This window comes from Aspergillus melleus, assembly GCF_016097325.1.
Source record: "Aspergillus melleus strain CBS 546.65 chromosome Unknown contig4, whole genome shotgun sequence".
NCBI lineage: Eukaryota > Fungi > Ascomycota > Eurotiomycetes > Eurotiales > Aspergillaceae > Aspergillus > Aspergillus melleus.
The window spans coordinates 4891021-4908325 of record NW_025763373.1 but is presented as its reverse complement, the minus strand read 5'-3'; the positions used below and the strand labels follow the sequence as shown (position 1 = coordinate 4908325).

Genomic DNA, 17305 nt, shown 5'->3' with positions numbered 1-17305 from the left:
TAATCCGTGCCGTCCGGATCCACCCCCCAGAATCCCCAGGGTCCATCGTGGCGGTGAATCAGGAATGGCGAACCAAAAGAACTGCAGCTCCCCGCAGACAAATTCGGTAGCGATAAACGCGACTTGATCATCATGATTTCTGGGATTTGTTTTCGTTTTCTTGGAGACTCCCTAGGCAACGTCGTTCCCCCGGCGCGGATTGGTGTTCGATCGGCTCTGCCCAAGGTTCAATAGCACTGGAAGACTTGGCAGATGCAATTCAAATTCTCTTGGGAGAGGCTTAGAGCTTGACTGGGACAGCAGTCACAGCATGTCTGTCGGCGATTAACGGGGAATGGCGTTCGCTATTGGATGGCAGGACGCCAGCGCAAAGATAGAAACATCGGCACACGACAGGCGCAGAAATATAAATTCGGACTGGATCCCTTTCACTTCCACTCATCATCGACTCAAACTTCCATCGCAAACAGCATCTTCACTTGATCTTAGTCTCCACCATTTGAACAGCCATCACCATGCGTGCCACTCAACTACTCGCTCTCTCGGGCCTCATGCTGGCCGGCAAGGTCGCCGTCGCCGCGGAACTCGACCGCGACGACGTCCCTAATCGCTGCTGGGACGTCTGCGGACCTGTAGTCGGCACCGCGCACCGATGCGACGGCATGCACGACCGCGACCGCGCCGAGATGGATTGCATCTGCGACTGGAACCAGGCGCCGTCACTGGTTCCGCTCTGCGAGGCCTGCATCGCCGACTACCGGGCCGACAGGAACAACACCAACCGCGACCGTCACTACGACGAGGAGCACGACCTGTTCGATGACGATGACGACGATGATGATGATGACCGCGACCCGCATCACAATGGTAACAACCCTCCTTCTCCCTCCCATTGTACTAGGGCGGAGTGAGAAGTAAAGCAACTTGACTAACATCTCCAGACGCATACGACATCCTCCGCTCCTGCTCCTTCTCAACCACATCGTACAACGCCGCAGCCGCTACTTCAGCCCTGAGCAACACCGCATCTGCCACCGGTTCTAGCTCTCGCTCTGGCTCTACCGGCTCGACCACCGTCAGCGCCACAGATTCCAGCACCAGCGCCACCTCGACCAACGGCGGCAGCGGAGGCAGCGGATCCTCGAATGATGACAGCAACAGCGCCGACAGCGCACAAACGACCGACAACGCGGCGCCGGGATCCTCCGCGCCCCAGGCTGCTTCTTTGGCTGCTATCATCGGGTTGGGATTTGTTGCTATGCTGTGATTTCTTCCAACATTCACGGAGTAGTATAAAGAACATGAGGTGTGGAGATGGATGGGCCCATGAGATAAGGGTTGAATACCTACTGAGGTTCGAAGACTGACTGACGCTGTGGCTGGTTCTGAGAAGACCGAGAAAGTGGTTTATCTTTCCTGTTTATGTTTACGTTTATTTCACTCCTTTATATACCCGGGTTATATATGAATGGTACCTTTTATTGAATTGATTCTTGCAACAGGTTCTAAAGTAAAACTCAGGCTATCGTGTCTAAAAAAATAACTAAAGCTCTACGTCCAAGGAAGGGAATTTCTCGAATGATAGTATAGTATCATCTATTGTTGGAAAAGAGAAGAGAGAAGAAGAAGACCAGGAGAAAGACTAGGGGCAGATCACAAAAGACTGTACACTTACACATGATATGAGATCCTCTTCATATCAACCCGAAAAACAAGGACCAGATAGTTGACACCGGGACTTGAACACAATCCAAGACCTTTGATATCGGCCCAACAGTACCTGATCTACTGTATCCTACTAGAGTATACAGAAATCTCATCAAGTAAAGGCACAAGAAATGAAAAATAAATCAAGATCTACCTAGACTCAACCGATTTTTTAAGCATTCGAGGTCCATGAACCGACGCCATCAACCCAATCCAATCAAGAAATCCGAGATCGACCGCTCAACGCCAAAAGAATTCAAGATCATCAGAATCTGCTCGCAAATAGACCAAGCCTCTCCGTTCCAACGACAAACCCCATCCACATCAATCGTCATCTGATCCCGAAGCCCCCTACCCAGTCACTGCAACCCACTCCAAACGAGCGAAACCAATATCAAATATCCAGCATCAAGCCTCAAGCCTCAAGCATCAACTCCATCCCAGCCCTTCAACGCACAAGCCTCACACATCTTCAGCCGCTTCCGCGGAATCCTAGGTCTAGAATCACAATCCACATCCGGATAACGCTCAATCAGAGCAGCTCTCAAGCCCTCAAAATCGTCCACTATGTTGTTATACACGTCCATCAGCTCCTTGCGCCTGTTTATCGAGTCGATGCGGCTTTGAGTGTAAGAGTCCTTCTTGCCATTGCCCTGGCTTCTTGTGAGTCTCTTCAACTCACAAACGTCGCAGTATGAGGTCAGCAGGGTACTGGTATCCATCGACTGCAGCTTTCGCGCATGTCTAGCTATAGAACGCAGTTCCGGTTGATTCTGGACCGCAGTGACCATTAAGGCGTTCACTTCCTTCAGCAGAGCATTGGCATGGTACCTGTACTCATAATGGGACCGTTTCCAGTCGGGACGTGCTTTGGTGTGCGTATGATGTTTTTGACCAGTGTCGGTCTTTTTTGGGGCTTGGGGAGACATGTTGGGTAAGGCCAGAGGATGGAGGGGCTTGGTGGTGGATAAGGACGTTGTAGATTTTGGAGTTGCTAAGGTATGGTAGATGTGGCTTGGGAGATGGTTGGTTAGTGAGAGAAGAGGTTGAGGGTTCGAAGGTTTAGGTTACCTCTTGTTTGACCGCATGAGGGTGTCATTATGACTGACGGAAGTTCATTCCGTCGGAGGACCTGGGGAGCATAGATAAGGGTAATGCACTTTTTTATCCGTTGACATATTCCCAAAACGATAAGTTATTAATTTGAAGTGAATCCGATGCATTGTCGGTTAGAAACATTGTGAAGGCCTGTCGCTAGAAACTGACTGACCCTGGCGATAGAGTTCGAGTGCTCTTACATACCCCTGATCCTTTATTGGGATGATAAGGGTAAGATCTATGAGAGAAGCGTCCTCGTGAAGTCTGCGAAGCCGGAGTCTGAAATTCATCACAGGGTGTCTCCTGCAACGGACATGAAGGGGACAGGGCCTGATAATCTCAAAAGTGTGATATTTATGGACTAAGGGTCGAGAGACATGTGCTGAAGTGAGTTCCATATCTTTATTTAGTTAATAGCAGCTCGACATCCCAAGAAGACTACAACAACTCATCCAACAAAAGCAATACATATCTACGCTGCACGTGAGGCAAAGGCCACACGCGACGTCATTTAACAGACTCAAATGAAACAACCAAACCACCTTTCACCGCTTGATCAATCCATCGAAAGCAGAGATCCTACACCTTGATCTCCAGCACCTGTCCTAAATAATACTACCTAGTCCCTCAGGTAACCAGCGCCTCAAACCCAAACCAAACACACATTCAAGCCAAAAGGATTCGCAGACTACACCATACATCAAATATCCTGATATCCTAGCACACACAAACTGCAATATATTATAATCAACGCCATCAGCCGTCAGCCATCAAATCCACACAGTCTGACAACCGAGCAACACCACCTGTCTAGCCCCATCATCAACGCCCCTTACATGCGAAACACACCCCGGCGGACAGACAGACACGCGGACAAAGAATACAGAGCACGAACACAGTCAGAATTTCCAGAGCATCTCTACCTTGGTTCTCTGTATCTCTTCATCCTGCACTTAGCTATCGTAGACCATCTTCCATAGACAATGAAAGGTCTAAACAAGTATCTCCGTATACCACATGCAAGACTTCAAGAAAGCAAGAAACGAGAGGAAGAAAACAACAATAATAATCGTACTGTACGGAGTAATACGGAGAAGAAAGAGAGAAAATAAAAATAAGAGACCCCCCCCCCCCCCCCCCCCCAAACCACCTCCCGTCAGGTCTCCCAAGTCTCGACCAAACTCAGGAGCATTAATCTGATGTCTAACACTGCACGTCTTCACCTTCAGAGCGAACAGCAAGTCAGAAAGATGCAATGAAATGAATCCCTTGCATACCTGCATAAATCCAGGATGAGGTCAATCAAAAAGGTTTCGGGTTCAAGGAATACTCCCAAAAAAAACACGGAATAGTTAGGTATCCGTACACACTAAACATACACATGCAAGATAATATAGGTACTGTGTATGTTTCTTTATATCTAACGAGATTATAACAAGCCCAGAATCAACGCATCGTACCGCACTCTACAGAGTACACACGAAGCAGGTAAATAGCTAATCATGACCACATGACCTCCTTAAACCACTCTTAATCAACTGACCGAACCGCAGTCCCTACCCTACAGATATCCATGTGAGTATCGGACAGGCAATTCTGATCAATTAAATATACAATGATACCTAGGTACAGTATTAGCGTCAGTGGCTTCCGGGCCTTTAGCCCCGTCGCCAATACAAGGGTACCTGTGGCATTTAGTGGATTCTGTGGCTTAGGCTGCATGCATGGTATGCATGCGGCCTGCATATTACAGATTACATCTCAGTCTTGGTCTTGGTCTTACCCAACCGAAGGGGCAGAATTAGAGGACTTGTATTTGATTTGATTTGATTTGATTATCCTGGACTTGACATGACCCGACCTGATCTTGAGAAATTAGTTAGGTCATTGTCTGTTCGTTCTATCTCCTGCTTGTCTGTCTGTCCGTCTGACTGTCTCTTAGTGTCAAAGATTTATTTCCTTGCTCTTGACGCAGATACATAACTACGCAAATATGTAGGGAAAGACAAGAAGTATCATACAGAAAATCAGTTAACGAAAGAGGACGATGATTGATTATGACGCACAGAAAGCAGAAAAAAAAAATAAGGGCAAGATAAATGTCTTAGATGTGTCCGGTGTATGTAGGCAGGATTGTCACCATCCAGCATCATCACAGGCAATCATTTCCTGAATCGAAGACAAAAATAACACTCAATCCATAGAAATTGAAGTTGGGCATTATGGTTGTACCTTTCTGTTCCAACTTTGTTACATCATTAGGGGGAGCTCAAAGAATCCCTTTTGCCCCTCAGATTATTGCACTGCACTAAGGATGATTCGCCTCTGATCAGCGTTGTTGGTTATGGGATTTTGGCAATCGTCATCATCCGGGCAAGGCGAGGTTACCTATGCCAAGCCAAGCCTGGCAAAAAAAACAAAAGCAAAAAGGCCATGTTGCAAGTTGCAACTTTGCTCCGTAAAAAAGGTGCGAGAATCGCCCGACTGACCTCCGCGGGTTAGATAAGTATAGTAACCAACCAACTTTGGATAATCAGATTTGTCATTTTCGACACCCCTAAAAGAAGTGGGTTCGCCTTGCTGCATCATGTACGCCGTACGGAGTATGGTGGGCACTGGGCAGGCCACTGGCAGGTTGGCTGTCCGTAAGACTAGGTCAGACCAGTTACCGAGTTCGACCACTCAGACTCTTGCCCAAAGACGCAAAGCATGAAATCAGTGTACTCCTGAGATCCCTCATAGTCATACCTAAGAGGGATTTTTGTTTTCTCCCCCACGTCTGCTTTACCCCCCCTCAACTTCGCTTCGTTTGCTGGCTTTCGTCCTCTCCCACATACGGTATTTCCTCCCCTGATTTTTATCCCCTCACCGAGCAATTTAATCCAAAGGACTTTCCCGAACAGTTAGTGTCATGGAGCATGGAGCGTAGAGCACACTTAGTCTGCTCTTGGTGTCTTCCAGGCTCCATCTCATTTACCGGCGTAAAGGAATTAGTTAGCTATTTGCTGGTGGGAACGGACTAAGAATGTTCTATAGAAGCGCTTGGGAGGTTAGTTCCTGTCGGGATCGCCCAAGAAGTCCCCCGGCCACGCCACAGGATCAGCTGGTGTACTCCGTAAGGCAGCGAGTGGGTGCCTTGGAGCGAGAACGGAGTAGCGAGCGAGTCTAGCACTAGCGACAGGTTAGCTGGGTGAAATACCGACGCGACAGAAAAAAAAATCGATTTGCGACAAATATATGTAGGTCGAGAGGCGTGTATGTCGATATTAAATATTAGCCGACGCGGAAATCCTGTCGCGCCGGCTGACAGATGACAGGTGCAGCTGATACAACCCATCGATGCGCACCTCGCAGGGCCCAGAGTCAGAAAAAAAAAATACCTGCCCACTTCCGTACAGACGTGCGAAAACCCAGGGACCACCTTTCTCAGGAGCAAAATGTGACATCTCCATCTAATAGGTTCTGGCGACGGTCTAGTGGGTTCTAGCTTGGGTGTGAAATTCCAAACCGCCAGTACTTGGCCTTCCCCATAGCGAAGCTAGAATTGGGGATTTTCGGCGGATCCCAGGTGAATTATTTCGGAGGCATGATTTGTCGGAAGGAGGAAAGTTGATGGATCACTCCCCTTGCCCCTTCGCGGATTACATACTCGGGATGGTGGGAAAAAGGGGGAGGACGGAGGCAGTCTTCCAGATTCGCCGTAGTCCGGAGTACGACTGACTAGTCGTATATCGGACGGTCAACGGAGCAAAGGAACGGGGTTCTAGAAACTTTTGCGTGTCAAATAAATAGCACGGTAATATAATAAAAGTGATACTAATAATATCGGGCCATAATAGTCGAATTTCGTCAGTAACGCTCACCTCGATGTGTCTTGCTGCTAATAATAATTGTACTGGGACAGATTCTCGGTGTCTGCCTGGAATCGGGTCCCGAAAGAAAAATCGACAAAAAAAGATCGATATCGATGCTCATCAGGGGGTTTGTTCCTGTTCATTTCCGATGGACAAGAACAGATAGATAGAATTCCCAGACCCCGTCTGTATCACACGAGCCACCGAGTGAACTTGGATGTGGAGTAACGTTGTCACCGATGGTGTCAAAAGGAAGGATTCCTGAATGTCTCATCTTTGTAGATGATTTTATTTCATTCTCTTTTTTTTATTGATGATCCCCTCACCAAAGTGACGAGGATAATGACCAGAACATGAGCAGAGCTTCCAGTCGGCCAAGGAGAAACGATGCCGGGCTTGCAGCAGCTCGTGAGGGACGCTACGGACAGGACCGCAGCGCCTGTTCGGTCGAAGGTGACGGGATTAATATGGGATCCTTTCCCAGTTTAGTTACCCACTCGGGGCGGATCCCCAAGCCCACCTTCGAAGCTAGAGGGCTAAGGACGCGTTGAAGCTCTCCCGGATGGGAACCGTCAAGCAGGAACCTCTCGGAAGCTTCCAAAATGAGTCGGTGCTAGGACTTAGTTCGTTCGTTAGGGAGAAATTGAAGGAGAATGGCGGACGCTGATAGCCCGGAAAAGGCCCGACCAGAGGACGTCCCAGTTGGCGCGTCCCAGAGGGGGGATAATTTAGGGGAGTGCGAAGAAGGTTCCCCGTGCTGCTAGAAGGGGGGAAAGAGCCGGAAGGAAATTGTCCAGACCACTTTGGTAAGGGACAGAAACATTGTCCATGAGAGTTTGAAACACGGAGATGGATTGAACAAGACAATCTATTTGGCCAGAGATAGGGACCCTTGAATGGCGATTACAATTAGAATGGAAGGAATGGAACAATTGCCAGGCATCACCCGGCCAGGGGGAGATCCGTACCGAATACTCCAGACTTTGCTGATTGATTAGGTCCAGTTCTTTTGTCTCTCGGTCACTAATAGTTTTCTTATTGCCTCGAGCTTCATCCCTCGCACGCCAGTCACCCGGGAGCGTGGCAGGCATGGCGAAGTAGTCGGGACAACGTAAGGACCAACACTAAGGAAGACTAAGGAGTCATGAAAGTACTCCCCAGTATCTTCCAATAGGACAATCGTTCCCACTTCCAGGTCTTTGCCTCCGCCACGACTGAAGCGGAAAAGGAAGGGAATTAAGATTACAGAGAGGAACGAGAAGGGGGGGAACGACAGAAAATAATAATAATAGTAATAATAAACAAAAAGGAGACTAGAAAATGGAATTACGGAGTACTATGTCAAATAAAAAATAGGACGAGGGAATCCACCAGACGATTTGACTATAAATTATAAAATAGGCCTTTGGGAGAGGCAAGCTGCTCTGCTCTATCAATTTCCCCCTACCAACCCGACCCCAACACTTCTTCACGGACGACATTCACAGGGGAGGGGAAAAAAAAATAGAAATAAAAATAAAAAAAAAGAAAGAAAGAAAGAAAAAGGAAAAACAAGACCGGGTCCAATAAAAACCGACCATAGCAGAAAAGCAACGAGCCACTTCGATCTTCCCCGTCCGCCGTCCCGTCCCCAATTTGCACGGATTACGGGAATCCCTTCGGTCTGTCATTGTTTCTCTCCCTTTTGTTCTCCTCTATTTATTTTATCTTGAACGGCTCTTTGGTTGGAGAATCGTGAAAACGGACGACATCTTGCTTGACACTTGACTACCTGCAAGAGCGAGCCGATCTATCCAGGCGGATCCGCGGAAGAGCAGCGCAGGCAGACCCGAACGGAGCAGAGCCAGCGCTGGCCCTTTCTTCCTTGCCTTTCGCCTTGCCTTGACTTCAACTTGACTTGACTCGAGTTCTCCGATCTCCCTCGTTCCTCTCTTCCTCCTTCTCTTTCTGCCTCTCCCTCTCCCTCTCTTCCCCCTCACCACCACCTTGGGCACTGTTTCTTGATCCCGGGTAGTGGCGATTTTCATTCCGCTTTTCCCTTTTTCTTGTGCTTTTCTTTTTCTTTTTCTTTTACACCGTTCCGATTATTTTATTTTATTTTGCCCTTCCGCCTTTTTCTCCTTTGCTTCTTAAGGAACGCCACGGAGGACTGATAAAAAAAAAGAAAAAAAAAAAAAAAGACACAGCATCAAATTTAACGCTCAAGGACACGCCCATCATTGATGATCTAAACCATCACGAGACAATTCCTGCAGTTCTGAGCGGTTTTATTTTTTGTTGTTATCCAGTCTTTCGTCAAGTCCATCAAGTCGACCGCCTTCTCCGTCGGTGTTTGTGAGACAAATCCGCCCTTATTTTTCCCAAAATTCTCCCTCCCGCACAACTCGGTCCACTTTCGACCTCGCGTCGTTTGCTGTTCTGCAGGATCCCTTCAACCCTCCCCTGATATCCCACCTCTGTCCGGTCGCTCCTATGTTTGAGTAGATCCGTACAGCTAACTTGGGATATTGTACGGGTTTGTTGTGTGGTGAATTTCTGTGTCCACATTCCCTCGGTCTGGTCGACGGAGAGAATACTCTCGCTCTCTCCTCCTTCCCCTCTCAACTCGGTCACCATGAGTTATCAACAAGCACAGGAGATGTATCACGACAATTCTTCTGCGCGATCTCCTGGCTCGCAGCGTCATCAGCAGCCTCTGCATCGTCAGCCTTCGCGACAGTTCGACGCCTACGGCCCCATGCCCGTCAACTTGTACGAGGATCCCATGGCTCGCTACGACACCGGTCGTCTGGAGCGCTTGAACCCCTCGTTGCACAATAACTATGCCTACGATCTGTCCGGATCGCAGACCTGGAATCCCAATGGTTTTGCCAATGCCCAGGCCCTCGGGGGTATCCGGTCGGCTTCCACCAGCCTGAAGACTTCTTCTTCCCGCACCGGTCGCGCTGGGATCCCAACGGTACGTATTTCTTCCGTGTCGCAACAGCCGCCCGGGCCGTTTCACTTTGTCGGGTCCCATGGACATCTGAATGCTGACATGCGAGAACTAGACCTGGCTCGATCAGCCTCCTCCGATGCCCAGCCCCTTTTCAAATCTCGGACCCGGCCCCCTTCAGAGTAGCGCGATGCGGCCGGAAACCACCGGCCCCTCGGAGACCGACGATGAACTGATTCCGACCGCGATCGTGATCAAGAACATTCCGTTTGCCGTCAAGAAGGAACAGTTGGTTCAGCTCATGACCGAATTGAGCCTGCCGCTTCCCTACGCGTTCAATTATCATTTTGACAACGGCGTGTTTCGGGGCTTGGCCTTCGCCAACTTCACGTCGGCCGAGGAGACGGCGACCGTGATCGACGTCCTGAATCACTTCGAACTGCAGGGCCGCAAGCTGCGGGTGGAATACAAGAAGATGCTCCCCCTGCAAGAGCGCGAACGCATCGAGCGAGAAAAGCGCGAACGTCGGGGCCAGCTGGAGGAGCAGCACCGACCCATGGCGGCGACTTCTCAACTTCAGACCCAGAGTTCCATGTCCTCGCTTACTTCCCACCTTCCGGCTACCTCTCCGTCGCCTGTCTCTCAACGTGGTCAGAAGTTGGGTAAGTCACGGCTGCCCGGCTCTCCCTTGCATATGACTAACCAAGACCCCGTCGAATCCTCAGAGGTCGATTTGAATGATAGCACGACGCTCTCGTACTACTCCCAACTGCTGCTGTTCAAGGAGGACACCAGTCGCGATAGCATGGTATTTGCCGCCAACCTTTCCCCCGTCCAGCGACGCACCGTGCACACTCTGGCCCACAACATGGGCCTGGGTCATGCATCACGTGGTTCCGGTGATCAGCGACAGGTGCAGGTCTTCAAGGTTGGACCGGGCGCCAACGTGAGCCCCCCGCTGTCATCCATCCCGGCCGCCGTCCAGCCCTCCGACACCGCCCGTCGCGGTCTCAACCGTGCCGCCACCATCGATTTTAGCGAGGCGCGCAACGAGGGCCCCAGCTCCTACAATACCCTTCGCGGTCAAACCTCCGGCTTTCTCGGTGTTCTAGATTCCCCCGGGAACTTTGGCAACACCCAGAACCTGCGGGCGGCCAAATCGTTTGCCGACCTGCGCTCCTACACCCCGTCGCCCGTGCCTTCGTCGGCCAGCTTCCCGGCCGCCCTGCAGTCGAACGGCGCACGCATGCCGCACTACGACGGAGCGACTAGCGCCACCTCCAACACGCCCACTCTGACGCCCGCCCCGTCGGGATCATCCCTGGGTATGCCACGCGATGACGGACTGTTGGTGAACAGCCTCAGCAGCCTTTCGCTGGGAACTGGAATTGGCGGGCCGAACTCGAGCCCGAGGAGATTGCGAAGTATGTTCTCTTGGGAGCAGCCGGAAAGTCAACCTTCCAGTGCTGGCCCCATCGGTAGCAACCGATCCATCGGACTTGGATTTGACGGTCAGTCACAGGAGCGCATGCCAATTAGACAACCCAGAGGCCCCTTGCCCGAAAAAGGTCCCGGTTTTCGACGCCCGAACGGACACCAACCGCGTGGAAGTGACGAGTTGCGCACCAACTCCGGTGTAGAGATCATTGTGGAGTAAGAACCAAACACCAACCCAGCCGAAAAAAAAAAACAAAAATCCTTTCAATCACACACACACAAAAAAAAAGCACCACAGCACCTTGATGGGAGATGAAGACGACGAAACTTGTTAGATTGCTTTGCCGCAAGACGCATACGACTCTTATATCACGAGGCCTGATCCTGTTCTGCGATTATTGGCTTACGATTCGATGAGGGATGACGAGATGACACTCAACCAAGAGAACCAAAAAAGAAAATTTCTCTGATCTAGCCAAGTTTTAGACGTTATTTTGGGGCAGCCCAACAGGCACGTTATTTGAACGGACTCTATACGTTTCTCTTTGTTTCTCGGAAAATATGACAAAAGAAAGCTCTTGAAGTTTTTTGAGACGCGGGCGCCTTTGCATGCAGAACCATTATTATATCTATATTTTTTATTCTTTTGCCCCTTTTTCCTTCTTTGTGTCCGTCGGCAGAAAGCATATTTGATCCCCGAGAAGGCGACCTTGAGAAGGATGGGTTAAACCCCGGAAAAATCACGAAAAAAAAAATAACAAACCGAAGGTCGGGACGGAGATATTGACGTTTCTTTCTCGGGGCTCCACGGGAGGAAACCGCAATGTTTTTTACACTTTTTTTTTTCCTTTCTTGTTTGGTTGATTTGTACATGGGGTGAATCGCATTGTTTAATGTTTGTTTGTTCAAATCAGGTTTATTTACGCTCTCCTCTTCCCTAATTGAATCCAGAGAAATCCGCTTCTTCTGCCTCGTGGATGTGATAGGTTGATGGTCCCCAACAGCCTCCCTCCTATTCGGTATATCGGTTGCTCCGATTCTTTGGTGTTTACTTGCATTTGTTTCTCCCTCTGCATGTCTGATTTGACCGACTTGCATCGAGTATGAGGGGTGAAATTGTGGCGAAACTACGGGCGGATGTCTGACGGATTGAAACAGGTGTACTTGAGTGGACGTATCGAACGCCTTCCCTCGGATTCATGAGAATGGTTCGACTCCGATGCCTTGCACTCAAATGACCCCTTTGTTACCATTCCATTGCTTTTTCTATTCGATCTTCTTTTCTATCTACGGCCGTCTTCTTTTCTTCTCTTTCTCTATTCCATCTGGTCTGGTTGTCATGGCCTAGTTTGAGATGAGATCCAGGAAATCATGTCTTTAGTGCATCTACTGACTCTTATTTGCCTTGTCCCTGTATTGAGATGATTGATAAATGTACGTTTTAGTATGAATATGAAGTATTGTTTGATTTATTCATCATATGATTGATCTCTTTATAAACAAAAACCATGGATTGTCTTGACGAGCTTTTCCAAATGTACTGTAGCCTGCATTTAGTTCTCACCAAGATAATCAATGGGTATTGCTGAATAAGGTCTGAATACGAATGAACAATGATTTTATATTAGATTCTCTTAAATATCCCAATAATCACTTCCTTTCTTCACCTACCTACTTACTACTGTATCTACCATATCATAATGTCCCATCATCTCCGAAGGAATTACCCTATATTTCGACTAGTTTGTTCTGTTAGATTCATGTGTCATTTGATGCCAGAGAATCAGAGAGGGAAGAAAGTCATTCAAAATAGATGATTATATCCTTGCCTGGATGGATATACGCATCGATCGAACATGTATACCTGTATATTTTGCTACCCGTCCTGGCTTCAATCAGGGGATAGCAATAACAAAAAACAAAACAAAACAAAACAAACGACCTAGATTTCCCGAACTCATATTTAATTAACTAGAAAGAAACTCGGAAACAACATGAAGGAATCTAATTCATCTAGATCCGTTCAAATAGCGTCGTTCTCAAGGAAAGCCGAAACTAACCACGTGAATGGACTATTCGAGACTTGACCAGATGAACATAAACCAGAACAAAATGGCGAACCTTCATCTCATTTATTTGGCTATTTAGTATCCTCTAAGGGAGAGAGAGGGAGAGAGAAGAGGAAGAAAGAAAGAAAGGAGAGGAGAATCTACTGATACAGTCTCATCTTGTTAAAAGAAACATCACAATCAAAAAATCAAGATAAGAACACAAAGAAACAAAAACACTGAACACCAATAATCAAAATGAATTAGCCATAGAAAAGAACAAACAAAAGGAAGCGACAATAATAAACAAATTGACATGACAAGAATCCCACTACCGAGATATCCCCTTTTTCCTATTACAGCGCCCTGGTGGTTCCAATTCCAAACAGACGAGGTGAGCGGAGCATACATGAGGAGAAATTGAAATACAAAAGGGGAAGGCCAAAAAGGCGAGAAGGTAAGCAAGACAAGCAGCGTCGTGGAGTAAATAAGGAGATTAAACATGGGAAATAAGCTCGCCGGAGTTCGTGGTGCGACCAAAGGTTTATATCCCCTTTCCATTTGTTTTTCTTTTTTCTTGTTTTTGCTTATAGTGAGTTGGAACCAGAGAGAAAAGAATCCATCGCTTAGCGCATATATCCCAGAGCTCCTTTCAATCGTCATCAATTCAAACGCCATATTCGAGAGGGGGTATCAGCCGTAAAATTAAGCCTCAATCTTGTTTTTCTTCTTCTGCTCCACCTTGAGCAGCAGAGCACGGTTGATGCGGGGCAGGACACCACCGAAGGCGATGGTGGCGCGGATCAGAGTGTCCAACTCTTCGTCTCCTCGGATGGCGAGTTGCAGGTGACGGGGGGTGATACGCTTGACTTTGAGATCCTTGGCGGCGTTTCCGGCAAGCTCGAGAACTTCAGCGGTGAGATATTCGAGGACGGCAGTGACATAAACGGCGGCTGGAAGGGGGTTTCGTCAGCAAATCCCTGAGACCGGGCATCTCACAGATGTGTAAGAAAGCATGCGACAAACTTACCCTTAGCACCGACGCGCATCTTGTTCTGGGTGTTGTTCTTCAAGAAACGCTTAACACGACCGCAGGGGAACTGTATAAGAGCAGAAATATGAGTATAAGTTCGATCCCATCGCAGAAGACGTGTATAGTTCAAAAGGTGGTCAACTGGCAAGTTCGAAAACCACTCGGTTCCTTCGGATAGGAACATGGTGCCTATAAACGACTCCCCAGCGATTCCGGATCTCCCACATATCCTTAAAGTGACGCGTTTAAGGGGAAAGACGCAGCCGAACAGCCAAGAGGAGAGGGGGTCGAGAAGAAAAAAAAAATCCGAATCCCTCCTTCTCACGACCTGGCCAGCAAATCCACACCGCCATTGAATCAAACAAAACAAAGCAAGGCTTTCTATACTGACCTGAAGACCGGCCTTTGCGCTGTGGGACTTCTGGGCTTTCCCCGCAGAGTCCTTCGAACCGCCCTTTCCACCGATAGACTTTCCCTTTCCGCCAGGCATATTGAAAAGCGTCGAGATTTAGGGTCGCAAAAGATGATCCGTCGCGTCACAAAAGGGTTCGAGGCGATGGAGCTCGGTGGTGGACGTTGAAGCGATTCGATGCACCCGTGACACGCGCGTTGTTGATGGATGAAGGAGTCAGAAATGTCAAAGCCATCCTAGTCGCTAAAGACGGCGTTGAGCGTGGAACGGCGCTAGTCCCGATCGGGAATCCTCGAACACTCAGAGCTGCCGAGCATGGCGATCTCCCTCGAGCGCCATCAGCGTGGTCGGCCTCGAGGCAGGAGTGGTCAATCTAGAGGGCCGTTTTGAGAAGAGCACCAGAGAGGAGCTAAAATGCCCGGAGAGATCATTCCCCGGAGACCAGAGGACAGCTGGGAGGGGTTGAGACGACGAGCGTCTGCCCAGCTTCACGAGTCACCCAGCAGTGGTATCTTGCCAGACATGCCGTGCTTGGCAGGATAGATGATAACTTTTGTAAAATGTGCCAATAGGGAGCTTCGATTGCGTTGTCCCATCCTTGTACAAGGAAGTGGTATAGTGGAATGGTCCACGAAAGCCGTATGGGAAGCTGTTGATGTTGGCAAGTGAATCTGCAAAGCGACGGTTGTTGCACCCATTATCTAAGCAACCAGGTGATCTCGATTCAAATGATACAAACTGCGTGCCTGAGGTGTTGATCTGCCGGGTCTTATCATTCCGGCTTATCTATTACCGCCTGAGGCAGCAGGCCAAGCACACCACGAGCGACGAAATTGCCTCTCACGTGACATGGCGCCTTCTGGACAGATGTTCGACTTTCCCCGGGGCTCCAGTTCCGCAGTTCGAGGAAAGATTCTGTGCACTCGCGTGTCTTTCACCTCCCCCAGATTTCCATCACCGCGCGCTTATTCCCGACTCCCTGGAATACCAGTCCTGCCGTCAAGATGGTGTCTCCTCAAGTGTATGTTTATAATTTATCTTGTTTTTCTTCTTTTTTGTCCATGTCTGGGTCTTTTGAGAATGGCGAAATCGCGCTGGACAAAGAATTATGATCATGACTGACAACTATCTCAATCTGCAGGACCAACCTGGTCATCATCGTCGTGATGATGCAGCTGGCGAAGAAGGTTCCCTTTGAGGATCCTGACGTTCTCATGCTCGTCCGCGGGATGTACATCCTGTCCAACGTCCTCATCTTGGGACTGTATCTATACTCGCAGGCCAAGATCAACAGCAAGAAGGGTAGGTGCCTCGGAGACTACTAGGAACCCTGCAATAAACTAATGGTTCCAGACTTGACTACGCTGAAGTACGTCGAGCCCGCTCCCATGGGCAGCAACGAGGAGCCCCGTCCGGTCACGACCACCAACATGGAGTACGACAAGGGACAGTTGCGCCAGCTGATTAAGGGCCAACTGATGGGTGTCGGTATGATGGGCGTGATGCACCTGTACTTCAAGTACACCAACCCTCTCCTGATCCAGTCGATCATTCCTCTCAAGAGCGCCATCGAGTCCAACCTGGTCAAGATCCACGTCTTCGGCCGACCCGCCACCGGCGATCTCCAGCGCCCTTTCAAGGCTGCCAACAGCTTCATGAGCCAGGGCCAGATCAAGAGCGACAAGGCCTCCGTCGAGAATGCGGAGAAGAACTGGCGGGGCGGAGTTAAGGAGGAGTAAGCTTTTTTGGGGGAAAAAGTTGATGGGGACAGCGTTTGCTCTTGGAGGACTGCCCCTGTGTATGTTTCCTAGATACGATGTCATGGAGAGAGAGGTTGTGGAAACCAATTGGTACTTGGGTTTTGTCGCTCTCATAGCTTCTTGGTTTCTTTGACCGGGCCGATTAGATTCTGATCCATTCCGATTATGTCAATAATTGCTGTAAAACTTGACTGTCTAATATTGCTATGACAAAACACTGATCTAGGGATCGCACTGTAGAAAGAGTCTGGAACATCTCGGAAAATGGTATGACGTGACATGACCTATGTTGGTACTTTGGGGAAGCCGTAAACGGACAACCGCATGGATGATGGATGCCTTGCCTGATTTCCATGACAGGCCATGGCGTTCCTTGACCGGAGATTAGAAATGGCTGGGGTTGCGAGGCGGCAAATTCGCGTGAGTCGGCTAGACTAAGTTACGCAGGGGCAACCTGGAGGATGGGTCTGTCAAACCCAATTTCTCCAGAAAAGCCAACCGATCGTCTCAGAAACTCACCGGGAGGATTCATGGATTTGTCAGAGTGAGATGAATGATTCATTCAACACGAGTCGAGGGGAGTTGGAACATCGTCCGTCGGTTCTGTCGGCCTGGGACATTACACCGTACTCAGGAGGTTGGTGCCACTTTGCTCAGGCCTCAATCAGGCCATTGAACTCAAGATCAGGATCATGCAATAGATACCCTTGACGGAGGGTAGAGTGTAGTAGGCTACAGGGTAGATACTAGTCTATCAACCAGGGTCCCTATATCAAAGTATACAAAGTACGAATGTCTGGAATCTGGATCGACAAAGAGTATGGATAGTTGCCCCATGCGCCACGGGTTGGCATGCCACCGCGGCCATCCAATGCCGGGTTCATAACAATTGATATGCGAGCGGTGGATCATTGACTGCCCCTTTGGGTGATCAAAACAAATAAAAGAAAAGAGAATCCAATAATCAAGAAAAAACTCGACTGGCGCGTGATGGCCCATCTGGCTCCCGGTGAAGGTTTCT

At 49.0% G+C, this 17305-nt stretch overlaps 5 protein-coding genes across 5 annotated transcripts; 3 read left to right on the top strand and 2 right to left on the bottom strand.

The window, feature by feature from the left end:
- Positions 1–515: 515 nt before the first annotated feature.
- Positions 516–1267, top strand: LDX57_008465 (putative GPI anchored protein; the record flags this gene model as incomplete). Its single annotated transcript, XM_046090188.1, has 2 exons — positions 516–867; positions 942–1267. The coding sequence occupies 2 exons, from the start codon at positions 516–518 to the stop codon at positions 1265–1267; spliced, it is 678 nt and encodes a 225-aa protein (XP_045946161.1).
- Positions 1268–2129: 862 nt separating this feature from the next.
- On the bottom strand, positions 2130–2636 carry LDX57_008464 (uncharacterized protein; the record flags this gene model as incomplete). The annotated part of the gene is made up of 1 exon (XM_046090187.1): positions 2130–2636. One exon carries the CDS (start codon positions 2634–2636, stop codon positions 2130–2132), a length of 507 nt encoding a protein of 168 aa, XP_045946160.1.
- A 6637-nt stretch (positions 2637–9273) lies between these two features.
- On the top strand, positions 9274–11251 carry PIN4_2 (putative R3H domain protein; the record flags this gene model as incomplete). Its single annotated transcript, XM_046090186.1, has 2 exons — positions 9274–9618; positions 9710–11251. The coding sequence occupies 2 exons, from the start codon at positions 9274–9276 to the stop codon at positions 11249–11251; spliced, it is 1887 nt and encodes a 628-aa protein (XP_045946159.1).
- A 2533-nt stretch (positions 11252–13784) lies between these two features.
- htz1 (histone H2AZ) lies at positions 13785–14602 on the bottom strand (the record flags this gene model as incomplete). Its single annotated transcript, XM_046090185.1, has 3 exons — positions 13785–14032; positions 14110–14179; positions 14504–14602. 3 exons carry the CDS (start codon positions 14600–14602, stop codon positions 13785–13787), a joined length of 417 nt encoding a protein of 138 aa, XP_045946158.1.
- Positions 14603–15528: 926 nt separating this feature from the next.
- PHO88 (PHO88 family protein) lies at positions 15529–16263 on the top strand (the record flags this gene model as incomplete). Its single annotated transcript, XM_046090184.1, has 3 exons — positions 15529–15545; positions 15666–15826; positions 15878–16263. 3 exons carry the CDS (start codon positions 15529–15531, stop codon positions 16261–16263), a joined length of 564 nt encoding a protein of 187 aa, XP_045946157.1.
- Between the last annotated feature and the right edge of the window lie 1042 nt (positions 16264–17305).